Source organism: Mycteria americana, chromosome 1 (genome assembly GCF_035582795.1).
Source record: "Mycteria americana isolate JAX WOST 10 ecotype Jacksonville Zoo and Gardens chromosome 1, USCA_MyAme_1.0, whole genome shotgun sequence".
Taxonomy (NCBI): domain Eukaryota; kingdom Metazoa; phylum Chordata; class Aves; order Ciconiiformes; family Ciconiidae; genus Mycteria; species Mycteria americana.
In genome coordinates, this window is record NC_134365.1 from 211,053,407 (window position 1) to 211,070,038 (window position 16,632).

The following is a 16,632-nucleotide window of genomic DNA, read 5'->3' on the forward strand; positions in this document are numbered from 1 at the left end:
AAATCTGTTTGAAGCTCTATATTGTAAAAGGAAATCGTGTTCTGCTATAAATTTGTAAAAAATCAGCTTTCAGCTTTTATCGCTGTTATGGATAATGTTGCTCCCATGAGCTCTTGTATGTCTGTTTCAGAACTTCCAAAGAAGTACATTTCTTCTTTGTACTTAATGTCATATGAAGTGCTTTGATTCAGAAAGGATATATTTATTTTTTGAATAAAAGACAGAAGTCTTACTTGGAATCTTCAAATTATTTTGCAAAAAATGTGACTTATTGTGAAAGCCTACATCATCTAATAATTTTTTCATTGAACACTATATAGTTCACTCAAAAAGAATTTCTTTTTGGTGTGAGATGCCAATATGCAAAGTGAATACTTCAGGATCCGCCGGAAGGAATCTTACAGAAGTTGGGAAGGGAGATTCTACCAGTTTATGGTGAAGTAACTAATAACAAACTACATAAACAGAGATAATTGTTTATCTGAATGTTAAATATTTAAATCTGTATAAAGTGGCAATAAAAAGGTGATTTTGGATACAGCCCTTGTTTTTTTTTTATTATCTTTTTTAAAGGAAGGAAAAGCAGCATCAGTGTAACGTAGGCCTCTAATCTGTTTGCTGAAGTGAGCTGCTGTCCTGTGACATCCCCCTCTCCCCCTCACTTAAAGGAAGCTGTGAGCACAGCTTAGGCAGTTTTATTCTAAGAAATCAAACTATAAATTCTGACCAAAATGCTTCAATAATCCTGTATTCTTCTACAGCCCTTTATCATCCAAATATTTTAAGGCGCTCATTAAGCTTCAGAAGACTTTGGGGAGGGAATTTGAGAACTCTCGACTGCTGTTTAAATACAGGCCAAGGAAGGAAGAATGTGATGCTACAGTGCACTGAAGCGTAGCAGGAAATACTTCTGTGCCGAAAGTCAAAGACCCCTCGCATCCTTAGGTCACATGCTGTCTTTTGGCACGGGGATAGTCCCAGGGAAGTCGATGAGACTGTTCTTACGCATACTAGCAAAAGACCGTGCCTTGCTTCCTGTGTTAACCCTGTGTATTGTTCCTGCGCAGAATGCTACTGCCAACCATAGTTGTGTTGCAAAAAAATGACTTAGGCAAGCAAATGCAATTCCCTGCCCTACCTAAGGCACATGTTCCCAAAGTGGGGTGAGTCTATGGCCAGGTATAGACTACTAACCCAGTTCAGAATGAGACAGATACCCAAGGATGCTGGGATGGCCACAGCTCATGACGCCCGCTGTGCCACCGCTGTCGGTACTGCCTGGAATTAAGCTGGCCCTGCAGACTAAGGCGTTTTTGAAAAACAAAATCTGCCAAGAGGTAAAAGGAAGAGTTTGGATGAACTGTTAGGCTGTTCCTCCTCCCCAGCTTGGAGCATAGTGGGGATGTATGCACAACAAGCTACACAGACAAGATGGTCATCGTGGTGTGCCCAGAAGAGTGTTTACCCACCCAGTGACGAGCGGGAAGGCTGCTGTGGAACCCCTGTGCTCACCGAGTCATGCATGGAGACTGAAAATTATCTGTGCTTTGGTACTGAGAGCCGCTCCCATCAACTGGAGAGATCTGAAATGATGCATCTGTAAAAGCCATTGCTTAGTCCGTGTCGTCTCCCAGCTGTTTCTGTTCTCCCGGGCACCAAATCCTTTTTGTCCTATTTTTATTTTATCCTCGGTCAGGGATGGCTGCGATGGAGCTCTGATAGTTTGCCCTTTTTTGAAAGGAGGTGTTCAGCTTGAATGAAATTTATGCCTGAGGAAGCGAACAAAAGCGTGTGTAGATTAAATATGTGTGTTCTGCAGGGTACTTGGTGTCTTGGGCATCTAGAATAGGAGCAAACTTTCCACTAACCTCTTCCACAGATTGCTCTTCCTCCCCTTCCTCTTCCACAGACTCTTAACCAAGGTTTTCCTGTCCCTGCTTGTTCTGTGATACTTTCTGACGGCTCTAACAAAGTCCCTGTGACTTTCCCATCTCTGAGGAGCGGGTTTATTTCAGTCCGTTCCGCCTGCAGGGCTTTTTTATCAGCCCAAGCAATAACTTTGTAATTCAGAAAGCCTTCCCTGAAACTGTTCAGAGTCCTTATGTGAGGTTTTTTCCCCTTCATTTTCTGCAAGAGTTGAGTCTGTGACACATAAGAGCAATTAACTGGCTGATAACAACTGGAGAGGTAAAAGGTCAGTTGGGTTCGATAATATTTAAGATTACTTCTCTAATGAGATGTTTCATTTCTGCTGCTTTTTCTTATGCCCTCCCTTTGTCTCTTGTCATCTGCAAATTCTTCAGGTCACGATAATCATCTTTTCAGAGCCAAATGTTTATTAATATGAACCTATAGCTTAATGCTAATAAGAGACTGTGTATTTCAATTCCCCGAAATTTGCAATTTTACTGAGTGCTAAATTGAGAGGAAAATAGTGTTACACATTCTGAATTGTTCCTTATGCAGAAGCTAGAATTGATTTCACAGTTTGAATCGTTAAAAAAAAAATGTATTTTTCTCTAGTAAACAATGAAGTTGGATTCTGACATTTTCTACCAAATTCCCTTTTACTAGTACCGGATGTGAGAACACGCATTTGGAAAAATGGTATGAAGCCTCTGTAGACAGAAACTGTCAAAAATCACTGAGAAATAATCGGGAAGTAAGTTAATGGCAGTTGCCCAAATGTCAACTCCTGTGAACTTCTCAGCCAAAGGTGTAACTGTGTCTCTGTTTTTTTCACTGTATGTATTACTCCAAGTGTCAGTGGCCTTCAAAAATGTTTTAGAAATAGAGTTTCAAACCTTTTCCCAGAATACAATAGCTTGTGGGCAAAATTGAATGATTTATTACAAGCATTTTACCAGAAAACTCATGCTGAGATACTTCTTCAGTAGTGTCTTACGATATGGTTTCCAAGACTGCTCATTATCAGGTGAAGTCATTAAAAACCTGCCATTGCTTTCTGATAAATCAAGTTATAGAAGCAATTTTTTAAAACCAATTTTTCAAAGCATAAATAAAATCTCAGTCACATACTTAAAGATCAAGGTTTGAATGGTGTTTTATAAATCTCTTCCAAGTGCTAAGAAAACTAAGGAATCACATCAAGTATTCTCGCAATGGGTAAATGCCCAGCTGTGTTATAAATGGCCCCAGCTCCCCAAAACCAAGCGAGGGAAGCCAGCGACACTGCCCATGGTCTGAAGGAAGAACTACATGTTTTCAGAGCTGAGAGAAATTGGCTCTCGGTCTTCCGTTTCAATCCATCGACAACAAAATGTTTATTCACATCCTGATGTTCAGAAAACAGCGCTTTTAAATACACGCAGCAGAGGAAACGCACCATTCTTTTTTCAGAGTGTTAATGCTCGGTGCCCGAATGGTACGCATACAGGCTGGAATGCTCCCGTAGCTCTGGAAGATGTGAACTAGAGCCTGCGCTTTGATTCTCTGGTTTGGACCTGTGTCACAGAGACATTTCTTACCAGGAGAAGTTTCTTACCAGGGCAGGGAGTTCCAGTTCACAGGCTATGCACCAGCAAAGCGAAGTCCTGCCATCCATGTCCCAGCTGAGTGTCTTCATCATCACTACAGATGGAGCTGTTAGCTGATGTTGTCTTCTGTGCACCACCTTTATTTGGTTGAAAAGTTTCAACCAAAAAAGTTCTTGTTACGGCGCTTACGTGAGATACTGAGGACCAGGACTTCTGTAGGATTTCTTGCTCCATCTGGGATTGTTACCAGGGTTGACGTCAAGTCAAGTAAATCCATCTATCGCAGGAAATTCAGTGACGGGATGGTTTGGGACTGTTCTTTGCATGCAGACACGTTCTCGTAAGGTAACTGGGCAAACACATTCTTGATGAATCTGTTTCAAAGCCCCTAGCAGTTTGGTTAAGAGTAGATTAGAGGAGCAAACCGATTGGTTTATTGGCTTAGGAAGGGACACTGGAGCACAGTGCATCAGTGTCTAGGGGCGTTGCTCAATCCACTAGTGGAAGTTTAGATGCAGTACATTAAATTACAGCCTATTTATGGATTTGAGGGTGTCCATGTGATTAAATAGTAACTCAGACACAGTGAACTTTGAGATCTGAACCCTACAGTGAGGAAAAAACAACACACAGTTCCCACATTGGTTTGGCCAATTCAAACGAGCTCTGCTGTGAACAACCTTTAGCCTAGAATTTTCTCAGCAGATTGCTGTGTCTGAGAAGAAAAAAACCTCCGTAGCAGAAGGCAGTTGGTGTGATAATATAATAGTAGCGGATAGCTATTTTGCATAGAATTAAATGGCAAAAAAAGCAAATGTGAATGATACCATTGGCTGCTGTAACGTAATCCCATCATCTGTATAATACAGGGTAAGGACCTTCCCCCAGTGCCCTCTGCCTCCTTCCAGCGGTTCGGTCTCTGGGCGACCCAGGGGCAGAAAGCAGCAGGACTGAATGGAGTTCAGCACACACCAGAGCTGGCTGCGTAAATAAAGCTTTGATGACTGGCATGACGTACCATGGATGCGCAATCACCTGGGGCATGACACACCATAGATGCCCAACCACCAGGGGCTCATCTCATCAGACAGTCCCCGTTGAGGACTTCTTTCTCATTCCCACTGGTGGTGGTTAGTTTTGAATTATTAAGTGGTGGTGCGCTTGATTCTGTGCGCTATTGTACTGCCGTTAAATCAGGAATTATAACCAGTTACACTACGATAAAGCCAGAACAGTGAGACTGGGGGTTTAGGCACTTTCAGTAGTATCTCTGATCGCAGCAGAGATTTATTAGCCTTTGACTGGGTGAGCTAAAGCCATTGTTTAAGTCTACCCATCGGAAAAGCAAGAAAGCCGTGCCTGTGATTTTTTGTAATGTTTGTCCAATTTTGTGTTCATTTGGCACTGTGTTTTGCAGCTGTTGTTTGCATTCCTCCCCACATGGTTCAGAGTACCCGCCATCTCTCTGTCACCCTCCCATTCTCATACTCATAAATTTCCCATACAAAAAAGAAGAGAGTAAGAAACAGTAGGAAGAAAATGCACTAAATACCCAACATTCACTTTTAAATGTGTCTTTTAAATGTGTTCAGTTACTGTCATTTCACCGACAGTCCCATCAGAGTAAGTTTTGGGAAGTGAACTGGACAGCAATGGTCTGGCCGCTCTTTTACCACCAACTATTTCAAAATTATATCTCGATGAAACATATTGGCAACTGTGTGTACATGACCTCTGGTTTTCCTTCAGCGAAAAAAGCTGGTGGCAGCCTGAACCATTGTTCTTTTTATTTAAAACAAGTCTTTCAACTGAGAGCCAAAAAAATGCTTGTCGGCAAAGCTTTGAAAAATCATAAAAGAAATCCAGCAGCTTACAAGAATTTTCCATTGCCCAGCTATTCACAAAGTAGAACAGAAATTTTCTGTGTGTTTTGGCTAATCCTTAGCTCCCAAACATTGCACCTTGTCCTGTCAAATGAACTTATGATTAATAATTCATTTTTTTCATTTTTATTGGTGCTTCAGACATTTATAGCCTTGGACCCTTCTGAATATTCCTTTTTTTGACAATACACATACATCTCCAATCCCTGTTCATAAGGTATATCATTTCTCAGTCTTTATTATTTCTGCTGTCCATCATTCTTTAAAAAGTTTTCCAAATAACTTGAAATGTGGTACACGTTGTACACACTATTTTTGGCGTGCTAACATCAGGAATATGTATTTTCCTTCAGAAGCCTCTCACCAGTTCAATCAAGTTTCTACCTTTTAATACAGTTAAAAGTATTCAGAACCAGCGGCGTGGCTCTGACTATGTCTGGCAGCAATGGGCTCTTCTTTAAATCGGGGATTGTCAGATGAGGAACTTTGCTGATTTTGGCTGGCGAAGAGAAGGGTGACCTTTCAGGTAAGTATGTGTTAAAAAAATGGCCCTTTGAGCCATCCTGTCTCAGGACGTTTGTGGCATAATATGCTCTGAGCAGGAAATAACAGTAAACGAGAGTAGGCTGCTCAGATACAGGTACTTTGCAGTTTTCAGTGCTTTTCATGGGGAGTTTATTACATGGCATTACACAAAAGCCAGGCTGAAACCAACTCTGTTGTTTCATTAGCCAAGGTTAGTAGCTTGGCCAGATCTTAAAAAACTTTAGGAAAAAATCTTACTCATTTTTTTATGATCTCATTCATTCATTCTGTATCATCAGACAGACCGGTATCATGAGAGGGATCCTCAGGCCTGGACTGGACTCAGACACACAGGTTTCTCTGAGGATCCGGAGCATGCCGTCTCGTACGTTTAAATCTTGCAGTGGCAAAAGAATCTGCCTAACTGGCCAATAGCCCATATTTTTTTTCTCTTGCTCTCCTTTTTGCTTCTACAGATCCTTCCCAGCCTAAAATTTAGCTTCATTTCCAGAGGTTCCTAAATGTCTTCATTAGTTCTTTTAAAACTCCTAGATGCATCTCCCCTTGAGTTGAGGATGCATATATATTTAGTTTGTTCAGATGTCCTTCCATCATCTTTTTATTCAGTCCTCATTCCTCCAGCTGAGTCTAGTAATTTTCCTGAGTTTTCCTGTAAAAGGTTCTTTGATGTCCTCATTTTCATTACTCATTTTATTGCAAACCAAGCCAAACTGGTATTTAAAATCTTGGTATTTTGTGTAAGTGTGATGTAGTGTATTTTGTCTTAATGGAAATATAGCTTCCAAAAACAATTTACATTTTTGCTGTGGTCTTGAATATTAATGAGACTTCTTTTACTCACAAACTGGAGCTGTTTGACAGTCTGATATTATTTTTATCCAGATTTTTCCAGGAAGTTGGCAACAGTATATGCTGGAAAGCACTTCTTCAGTATCTCTTTCACTGAAACTGGTGGTTCATCAACACTGTCTGTAATTTCTGTTTCGCTTGCACAGCAATAGAATTCAGTATGAATTGCAAATAAAAGGAATCTCAACATTATGCAGTTTTTTGGCACATGGAGTTGAATTAACTCTGCTCAGTTTTAAAATGTTTTCTTATGTTGCAGAAAAATATAAAGAATTTAGGCCCCTACCTGAACCAAGTTGTCTGAAGTTAAAGGTTTTTTCCCTATTCCAATGTAGTTAAACAATGAGCAAACACAGTATCAAAACATCAGTACCAAAAGAGGTGCTTTTGAAGACAGGATTTAAAAATCGTGACATATTAATGTAAAGCATGTAAAGCACTTGAGATCAGGCTCTGCCCCAGGTGAAGTCTACAGGTCTGGTAAAAGGGGCAACACAGGTGGCTTCAAAATATGTGCTTTGTCTATTCATGTTCTCCTCACAGACCTGCATGCCTCAGAGCATAAGAAAGAAAGAGCTCAGACTTCTCATTTCAAGAGTCCCAAGAGCTATTTCTATAGCCAAGAATAACCAGAGCATAGATAAGCTCTTTATGCTGGGAGCTATGACACGGCTAAAGGCCCCTATTATTCTTGTTCTGTGCAATCTAGAGAATTTCTCTTGGCTGATTATATTTTCAAGGGAATAATTCCACTTATTAGCCCTCTGTACATCACAGAATTGAAAGTATCTTTCTTAATTTACAATGCTGCACACAATTTAACTATGCAAAACCAACCTGTATATTTTAGAATATGTTTAGAGTACGATATTTTGTAATATAGTCAAGTTACAATATACCTAAATCTGTAGGATAATAATTATCTTATTGAAACCTTGGTGTTAAAAATACATGCTATTGGCAATGTGCCTAAATACATTAAGCAGCTAGTTGCAGATTTTAGTTGTAAGAAACTCATGGGTGATTACTTCCTTTTATTTTCTTAATTGTGTGGCTGGCTTAAGTGTGCCTGCTTTGCTGTATCCTGGCATATTTTTTTAGAGTATTTTCAGAATGTCTTTGCAGTTCTTCAAGGTGTGAATTTAAACGTTCTTCAAACTCTCTTGTATGTTTCTCTTCCTCTTGAAGGAACTTTTCTGTTGTTGCAAGGAAGGACATCTCAGAGGGAGACTGAGTAATGAATAGAAAATCATGGTTAGTAAAAACCAGCAAGTACTACAACATGTTTGCATTATCAAATTTTAGATTTGAAAAACATCTTAACCTATTGCAGCTAATAACGTTATAATACTTTATATCTCTCCTAGAAAACATGAATTTGGGCATACATTTTTAAAGGCATTCTGGTGCCTAAATGACATCATGTGAACATGATGTTTGAATACCTGTGATATTCACAGCATTAGGATGTAGATTTGCCATTAAAAATTTAAATATCCCATTAGACAGAATTAAGCTGCTTCAGAACCTCCAAAATCTTTGGATCAGCTAAAGGTTGTGTTCGTCATTTGTATAATTTAGACCAGGACAGAGGACAATAATCTGGTTTTTGGAATTCCAGGATATATCTAGTGTTGAGTACTGCTGATTGCCTCCTGTAATTTTAGCTCTCTGCTTCTGTGATGTGATGCTTTCTAAGGAAAGGAAGAAAACCTATGCTCATTTCAGTACTATCAACTTCAAGCCCTGATATTCTGGAGAATGTACTAAATTTTATTCGCTGCAAGTAGTTCACTGAAAAATCTTCTTTCCATTTAATGAGCATTTAGTAGACTGAGACATAAACCATAGCAAAATCAGTCTTAAAATGGTTGTCATGGGATGCAGAATTGTAGAAAGCAAAGGACATGAGTAAGTCTTTGCTGGAACAAGTTATAAATTTTTAAGCATCTATTTTTGTTAATTCTTTTTGCTAATACTTAAGATGCATTCATTGGAATGTCTTTATCAAAAGAAATATGAAATAATTTTCTTTGCCTGAAGATACTGTGCTTGTTTAAATAAATTCAATGTTTATTTGTATAGATAAATACAATTTTATGACATGAATTTTTAACAGTCAACTGAGAAAAAACTTAGTATAGGAGCTGTAATACTGAATAAGAGAAAGATAATTTTCTGTCTTTATATGATCATATATTGAGAAAGATGATTGACATTTATTATCTCAATTAAACCATACGTTAAATAGTTTTAATAACCAATTGAGTTATTAGTCTCTAATCTCTGGTTTTGTGTTTCCTAGAATGTAAAAAGGAGAGTTTACCTGTCAGCACATCAAATAGGAATGGCTTCAAGTCATTTAAATATTCAAATGTTTTGTGGAAAAGGCCAATTCTAGTACACCTGTAAATTTTTATTCTAGGCTCCATTGTATCAGAATGGGGTATTCCCCATTTCCACAGCAACTAGAGGCAGATCTGGTCTTTGCTTTCAGCCTGGTTTAAAACTGCCCTTGAGCAGCTTTTCAGGCCAAAAGATACTAACTAGAGAAATGCTTTAAAGCACTATTCTATTCAAACTCTTTGCAGCAGACCTTGGGATGAAATTTAGAGATTTCCTATAGGAAACCCCTTTTCTTTTCAAAGTACAGCAAGTAAGCGATAGCCGGAAATAAATTCTGAATGTAATACCATCCTTCCAGAGTGAGGCAGGCTTTCTGATGTATAGGGCTCCTAAATTGAAATTCACAGATAAAGCAGAATCTTCCTTTTCTCAGTCCCTCCAAATTAGTGTTTTAACAGAGCAGGGAAGAAAAAGTGACTTAATTTGCCATGTAGGAATAAGGAACCCAAAGGCATTGGATCACTTTGTGCCACAACACTCTTCTATCTATCCCTGCACTAGCAGGGATAAGAAAGAATGTGAATCTTCCAGTGTTTGAGAAACTCTGGAGGGAGATCACCGGCCTTCTGGTTTTCCTCATCATTGAGGAAAATAAAAAATCATCATTGTTTACATATGAAGAGTTGTTCCTGAGATTTTGAATGCCATGGCTATATGCACATTTATTCCTTCGTGGGCTAGGTCACAAATATATCTCCTTGTGACATTTGGATTCAATGATAGAGTTGGCAGTACTATTTTGAAGTATTTGAAGAAGGCTTTCGTATTACGAAGAAGACATTGGATTTGGAGGCTTTACTTAAAGAATCACCAGGTGTTTCACTTACTAAATACCAGCTCTGAAATCACTGATTCAATACTGAGCAAATAAAATACTTCCAGTGAGAAGTGTATGAAACTGGGAAAATGTGAATCTGAAATATGAATTTAATAGGTGTCATCACCTAGAGAAAAAAAGAGTCATGTCAGGCTTTTCCATACGGACAGCAGATTTACATGAGTGCTAGTCTTCAGAAATGTTATATCAAGTTATGAGAGATTCTCAGAGATTCATTATAACAATGTTTACAATTGCTGACTTGTCATTAGAAACATATTGGCCTCATGATCAAGCTATCTTCCTAAAATGCTAGTGACCTTTGCTTCAACTGGTACTTACTTTGATGTGGTTTTTCTTGAAATACACTGTAAACTTCAAATGAGACATTTCTGAATTTCCTCAGAGTTGAGAGAAGTATGTTTATCACTTAGAATAAGCAGATCATGGTTCCCTACAGCTCCTTACCCGAGGGTCAGACATCACTCTCACTTCAGATAGGTCCCTAATGCACTGGTTTTTATGCACTTTGAGAGAAGGTAGTCTCTAAACAGGTCTAAAAGGCAACATTTCTTGTTAGCAACTAAGCTTTGCTTTCCAAGCCTCTGGTCTGTTCTTTCACTATGTTCTTTATTGTCTTTATGTTCAGTGCCTGAGGAAGAAAAACCATAAAGAAACCGCTTTAATCCATGTCTCAGATGAGATTCATGGTCCCCAGTTTTGAATTTCTTTTCCTCAGATTACACTTCTTTTATGTCTTTCAGTTTTCTAACTGGAGCTGGATAGAAATGGGTTCATTGCTAAGCTTTCACCCTAACTTGTTTGGGTAGTTAGGCAACAAGGAGTCTACTTTTTCATTTCTACAGTGTCAGCTGATCCCATATTTCTTTGGTGTAGACCAGTAATGAGAATCACCTTTTTGCCTCATCATTTGCTGGAAATGAAGGCGTGCACCTGATAGAGATGCATATTTCCACATATGAAATATCTGCTAAATGTGTCTTCTCCTTAAGCAAAAACTACCCAAAGTTAGCTTTTGTTAGCTCTGGATTTTGAGTTAGCTCTTTGAGTTAGCTCTGGATTGCTGGGGAGAAGCACTTCAGGAAGCTAGGTCTATTCTCTCTCACAGACTGCCTAGTTAATTTGCCTAGAGTTAATCTCTGTCTTGCCCCATGAGTTGTCTCAGCATTCTTGGATGCACATTGAGCAGGGCAGCAAGAAAGCTTTAACACTTGGGATATTCTAACATTTAGTGGTCAAATCATGAGTGGTCAAATCCCAGAGTGTTAAAGTCTTCTCATGTTTATCCCCTTCTACTTTCCAGGAAAGTTCTTGTAACACTAGGACTAGAAATTGGTCTGGCTAATTTTAGTCTCACTGCAACTAAATTTGGGGGCTTTTGGGGGTACTTTCCTCTAACCCTACACTGCAATACATCTTAGGCAGCAGGTACAGATGCCTGTCTTCAACATGCTCATATATGAAAATCAAAATTCAGATGCCTAGGAAATCGCCAAGCCATATAGGAAGGTTTTTAGAGGGCCTAAGTACCTAACCAGCTAGGTAACAGTAATGCCTAAGAGTGAGAGGCATGGACCACAGCATGCCTCAGGGTAGGCTCAAGACTGCCAAAATAATTCCTAATAATGTCCAGTGGTAGAATTTCCACAACTTTCCATTGCAATCTATTTATTAAGCTATTTCCCATTGTTAATGTTAGAACGTTTCCTGATGTTTAATTTAAATTTTTTTTGATACAGCTTAAGTCTTTCTTGTCTTTCCAAGTCTGGAAAGCAAGAACAGACAATGTCTATCCATCATCTGAAGAGAAACATGAGAAGGTATTTGTGACTACAGCTAAAAGACCCAGATTGGGAAGCACAATGTACATAACTGCTTGCTCCAGCTGAAATGGAGAAATTGTGTAGAAATGGACTATTCTGAAGCAGCAAATAATCTTATTGCCTATTTTATTTATTTATTTGTTTGTTTGTTTGTTTGTTTATTTTCTGTGGGAAAGATTAAACTTGAAGCTGGACATTGGACTGTTCTATGGAATAGTCTTCCCAGAAACTGGGAATGGATCAGGCAACTATTTTCTGAAGTTGTTCATTTCAGAAGCTGAGCACACCCCAAAGTACTGTTCAGAGAAAGAGTATTTCCCTAGATTTGAAAAGCCTTGAAACAAGTATTTTTGAGGTTATGGGAATTTCCAGTCAATCCCAGCTGAGCTTTCTAGTTTACTCTAAGGCAGGAGTGACTTTCTTTACACGTGTAACCTCTTAAGTACGAACATGAAAGGACAGAGGTTCCAGTGGAACATTTACTAAGGTTGTCTGAAGACTCTCTACTGGGAGGAGAGATAAAAGTCTTTTTCTAAAGCCCTAGAGACTATTTTCTCTCCCCTAAATACCAACAGAGTAATTCTGGTACGTATCAGGACATCACCTGCAATTCCAATGTTTTCAATTGGTGCTACAAATATTCTTCAGAAAAATGGTCCGTTATAACATCTTCAAAAGTTTTGAACATACTGCAGATTTCGCTTAGGTTAAACATCAGTCCTGAAAACTCTGTCCAAGAACTCTGGTTTATGACATATTGTATGTTTTTTTCCTCTTTCTCCTTGATGCAATGGCTTTCCATTTGAACACAGAGCTCTAGAGTTGTTGAATCATCTCTGCACTAAAGCTGTGGTATCCAATGTCAGTCTGAGTGATGACTTTTGGCGATCTTCTGAACTTGTACCTGCTTCAATGCCACTGATTTGGACTTAGACACTGTATGAGAATTATCCCTTGCTTAATAGTTTCATTATGTACTTTGCCCACACACCAGCTGGAAAGTGTTTTCCTTATAATCTAGTCAACTGTCTTGGCATCGACCCTGTCCTGAGTGCCAGCTGGGAAATAGTTTCCCTGCAGCTTGCAAAAGTGTCTCAGAACGGACATTTTCCCTGGGCTGGCTGGAAACAGAAGCTTTGTGGTCTGGTGTCTCTGTCTGACACTTCTGATGGAAGAGAGGAGAAGAACTGGTGTTTATCAGACTCTCCTGAAAAAGTCCAAACAATTATTTTCGCGATTAGCAGTTTAAAAGAGGAAGACTCAGAAGCCATGAGAAACCAATAGCCATTTACTTAAAATTCCTGTGAAGCATAAGAATAGAAAAATGGAAGTGAGGTCAAACACCCAGGACTATCTGGTTCTCTCCCTGTTCTCCGAGTACTGGGACACAGCTGCTGGGACCATGGTCAGTGAAGGGCGGCACTGCAAGGGAAGGGCTTCCCAGGCAGGCCATTGCTATGGTGCTGCCTATCTACAGTGTGATTCTGGACTATGAAGACAGTCTTCCAGCAGCCATGTCTCCGACAGGAAAGGATGTGCAACCATTTCTGAAGTGGACAGCAGAACTGGGGTACGACAACCATAAACTGTTTGAAGATGATTGTTGGTGTCATGATGCCTCTTCTCTCCTACTTAAAGTGACGAGTGGCAAGAAGATTGCCTATTGGTTCCCCCAGTCAATGCTGAAGTCTTCCCTCTTCTCTCTCTACAGGCTCAGCCACACACCTGCAGTTCAGGATCTGCTGGGTACAAAGATGCACGTATCACAGCTGGACAGAGAGATGGCTACACTCCATTCCCTGTTAACCTGTTAGTTCCATTATTTAATGATGGTGTGGTTGCATGGTTTGAGGTCTGGAAAACAAGCGCTAAGTTTTCAAGGGGAAAAAAATAGTGGCCTGTAGTGGAGGCCTCAGGAAGAATAGAAGATACTAAGGAAGAGGATAAAGCTCAAATTTAAAGAGAGATCTAAAGTCAAAGAATTATGGAAAGTTTTTCCTAAGAAGTTACCCTAGGCAAAGTGGGATTTATCCCACTTGTCATGGAGGTTGGTAATCTCCAGCCTATGAAGACTGAAAGAAAGAATGCTGCACTATCGCTCTTTCATTTCAAGACAAATAAGGATTACAGCAGTTATCATTTCTGTTCCTTTTTGAATACAATAGCTAGCACATAGAAAATAGTTGCTGCAATTCCTCTAATTTCATCCATCAATCAAATGCTATAGAAACTTGATTTGTCTAACAGCAGTTAAGGCAGTAAGTTTGCAGACATTATGGAAATACACTTAAAGCAGGGTGCCCTTACAGAAGGGAATATGAAGCAGAGTGCTCCAATATAGAAGGCAATGAGCTGAAATGTAGAAATCTCTCTCACAGTCACGTAATGGCAGGTAATTATCAGCATCGTTATTAGTACAGAGGTATGGCCCAGTAGGGGATGTTTAATCTCCAGAAAAACTGCCTTTATGTTAGGATAAGGTATTTCCATTTTTGCTGGGCTGGCACTGGATAAATAATAATGACAACAGGGGTGATCTAATTTTTGGCTCCTCCAAGGCTGCATTTGGTCCACAGATGGATCTTTTGAGAATATATGTGTTATAGGAAAATAGTTACTTACTGATAATTTGATTTCTTCTGCATTGTAAGCAGGTCTCAGTAAACTGCTTGTTCTGCCCTTTTCAGGAAACGGCCCACCAAAGCCCAAAGGATACCCCATTGGTGGTGATGGACATTTATAATCTATTTTCATTTCATGACCTCTGTGAAGTGTACGAGAAGACAAAGTGCTATCACTTTTTGAACCGGTGATATCGCCTTGGCCATATAAAGCAGGACTACAGTTTCTGTGGTATCCACTGGCTGTGAACATAGCAGTCTGTTGACGTTCCATTTCCCGTGCATCTTTCTTTTGAAAAGTTCTAAAAGAGAAAAAAAATCAAAGTATGAAAACCAGTTAAAACTCTAAGCTATCACAGCAAAGCCAAGCGTTTTTTTTATTTTACTTGTTTGTGCAATTTTGATTACTTAGCTGTTCAAACTGCTTCATGCATGAAGTTATGGGCATAAGATTAAGCATTACCAAGTTGCAGCAATTTAGCAACTTTCCACCTAAGTCACTGTAAATGTCTGAGTATGCATGCTTTGTCTGCTTCAGCTATGACCTAAATCACACTAATTTAAAACCTTTAATTGGAGCTAAAGTTGAGTGACCTTGTCATATAATTGTGGCAGGACAAGAGCTAAAACACAAACTCGCTTCAGGTATTGAAGATACCAATACTCCTTAAGTGTTTGTCACCCATCCTTTGCCAAAGGTTATCATCCCTTTAGCTTTTCAGTGGAAGAAGCTATGTAAGTACTCTTCAGCCATGTCATGATAACTTAGCTTATAGTATAATAGGAACTAGAGTGAATTTAGCCACACAAATAGAGGAAGTGAAAGATGAAAGTGTAAGTGAGATGGGAAGCAAAACCTGTTATTAGTGGTTGGATAATTAGGCAATTTTGATCTAATATCACCTTAAACAACTATGTTCAAATACCTAGAATTTAGAATAAATGTTTAAATAAGTTAAGTAAAAAAAATAGTACAGGAATCTTTGATCCTGCATTTCTACTGCAATACTAATTTTGCCACTGATTTAATGATAACACATTGGAGATTAATATGAGAAATAAAGAAATTTTTAAAATACACTTTTAAAAAATTGTACAAGAACGTGCTTTTGTAACAATAAGTGAAATCTTCAAGCTTACAAAAGAATTTTTAAGTATTTTATTATGATGTTCCGTAACTCTTGTATCCCACTTACAGTGACCAGAATAGATGTGAAAGCATATATTTGTATTCATTTGTAGTTCTGTAAAGCAAAAAATATTATGGTTAACAGCAACTTAAAAAAAAAGAAAGCTATTTTCTTCTCATTCAAAAGATCTTCTTTTCCTGACAGTTAACTGAACAACTCTGAAACCATATTGGTAAGAGCAGAGAATTTTGAGACTAGCTTGCCCAGATGTCTGCTGAATTAGACTAATTTTCAATTGCATCTTCACTTGTATTATATACCAAAACATGCAAAAAAATTAAATTATTTCAGTTTTTGTTACATTTCTATTACAATAGTTCTGACTGAGGTAAAAATTTCCATTCTACTGAGGTCTGCGCTTATGATAAAATTGAAATTTTAGTCTTGGGAGGTAACTACTATACTTAAACATGATAGCTGTTTGAAAAGATCCTATCATTGCAAATATCCTGAAACACTTTACTAATTTGAAATGCAGCTATAAAAGCTTTTAAAGATCAAGTTCTCAGCCACTAAAATATTATTATTATAAATATTCAAGAGTATGCAGTGCTGCTCAGATCCAAGCTTTTATTTTTAATAAAAACAGGAAAACAGCTTTTTTTTTTTTTAATAAAAAAGAATTTGCCAAGCACAGGGAAAGGACAGTGCTTTCTGCAGAAAGATCACACCATCATTTTCTAATCTGAATTTAAATATTTGGTGCTGGGAGAGGGTGGCTGTGCAGTCTTAATGGACCCTGCTTGTACATAAGCCCTGAAACATGAAACTGAGTACTCCATAAATGGACTGTGCAGAACAACTCAGAGAACTAATGAAGAACATATTTTTCTCTGATTATAAAAGAAGTAGTGATTAAGATACTCTGAATGCTACAGGAAAGCAAATTATAAGCAGGACGCTATAATATTATTATTACTATACATCCTAACATAAAACTCTCTGAGAATATTCACCAAACCTTCCAGTTTTGTAAATC

General features: G+C 38.5%; 1 protein-coding gene across 1 annotated transcript in view; it reads right to left on the reverse strand.

Annotated features, from left to right (window-relative positions):
- Positions 1-7,834: 7,834 nt before the first annotated feature.
- DEUP1 (deuterosome assembly protein 1) overlaps positions 7,835-16,632 on the reverse strand; it is a 52,762-nt gene continuing 43,964 nt past the window's right edge. The window contains exons 15-16 of the mRNA XM_075499790.1: positions 14,465-14,765; positions 7,835-8,005 (exon numbers count right to left, since the gene is read on the reverse strand). Of these exons, the coding sequence (XP_075355905.1) occupies positions 7,835-8,005; positions 14,465-14,765 (472 nt within the window). The remainder of the gene's footprint in view (positions 8,006-14,464; positions 14,766-16,632) is intronic.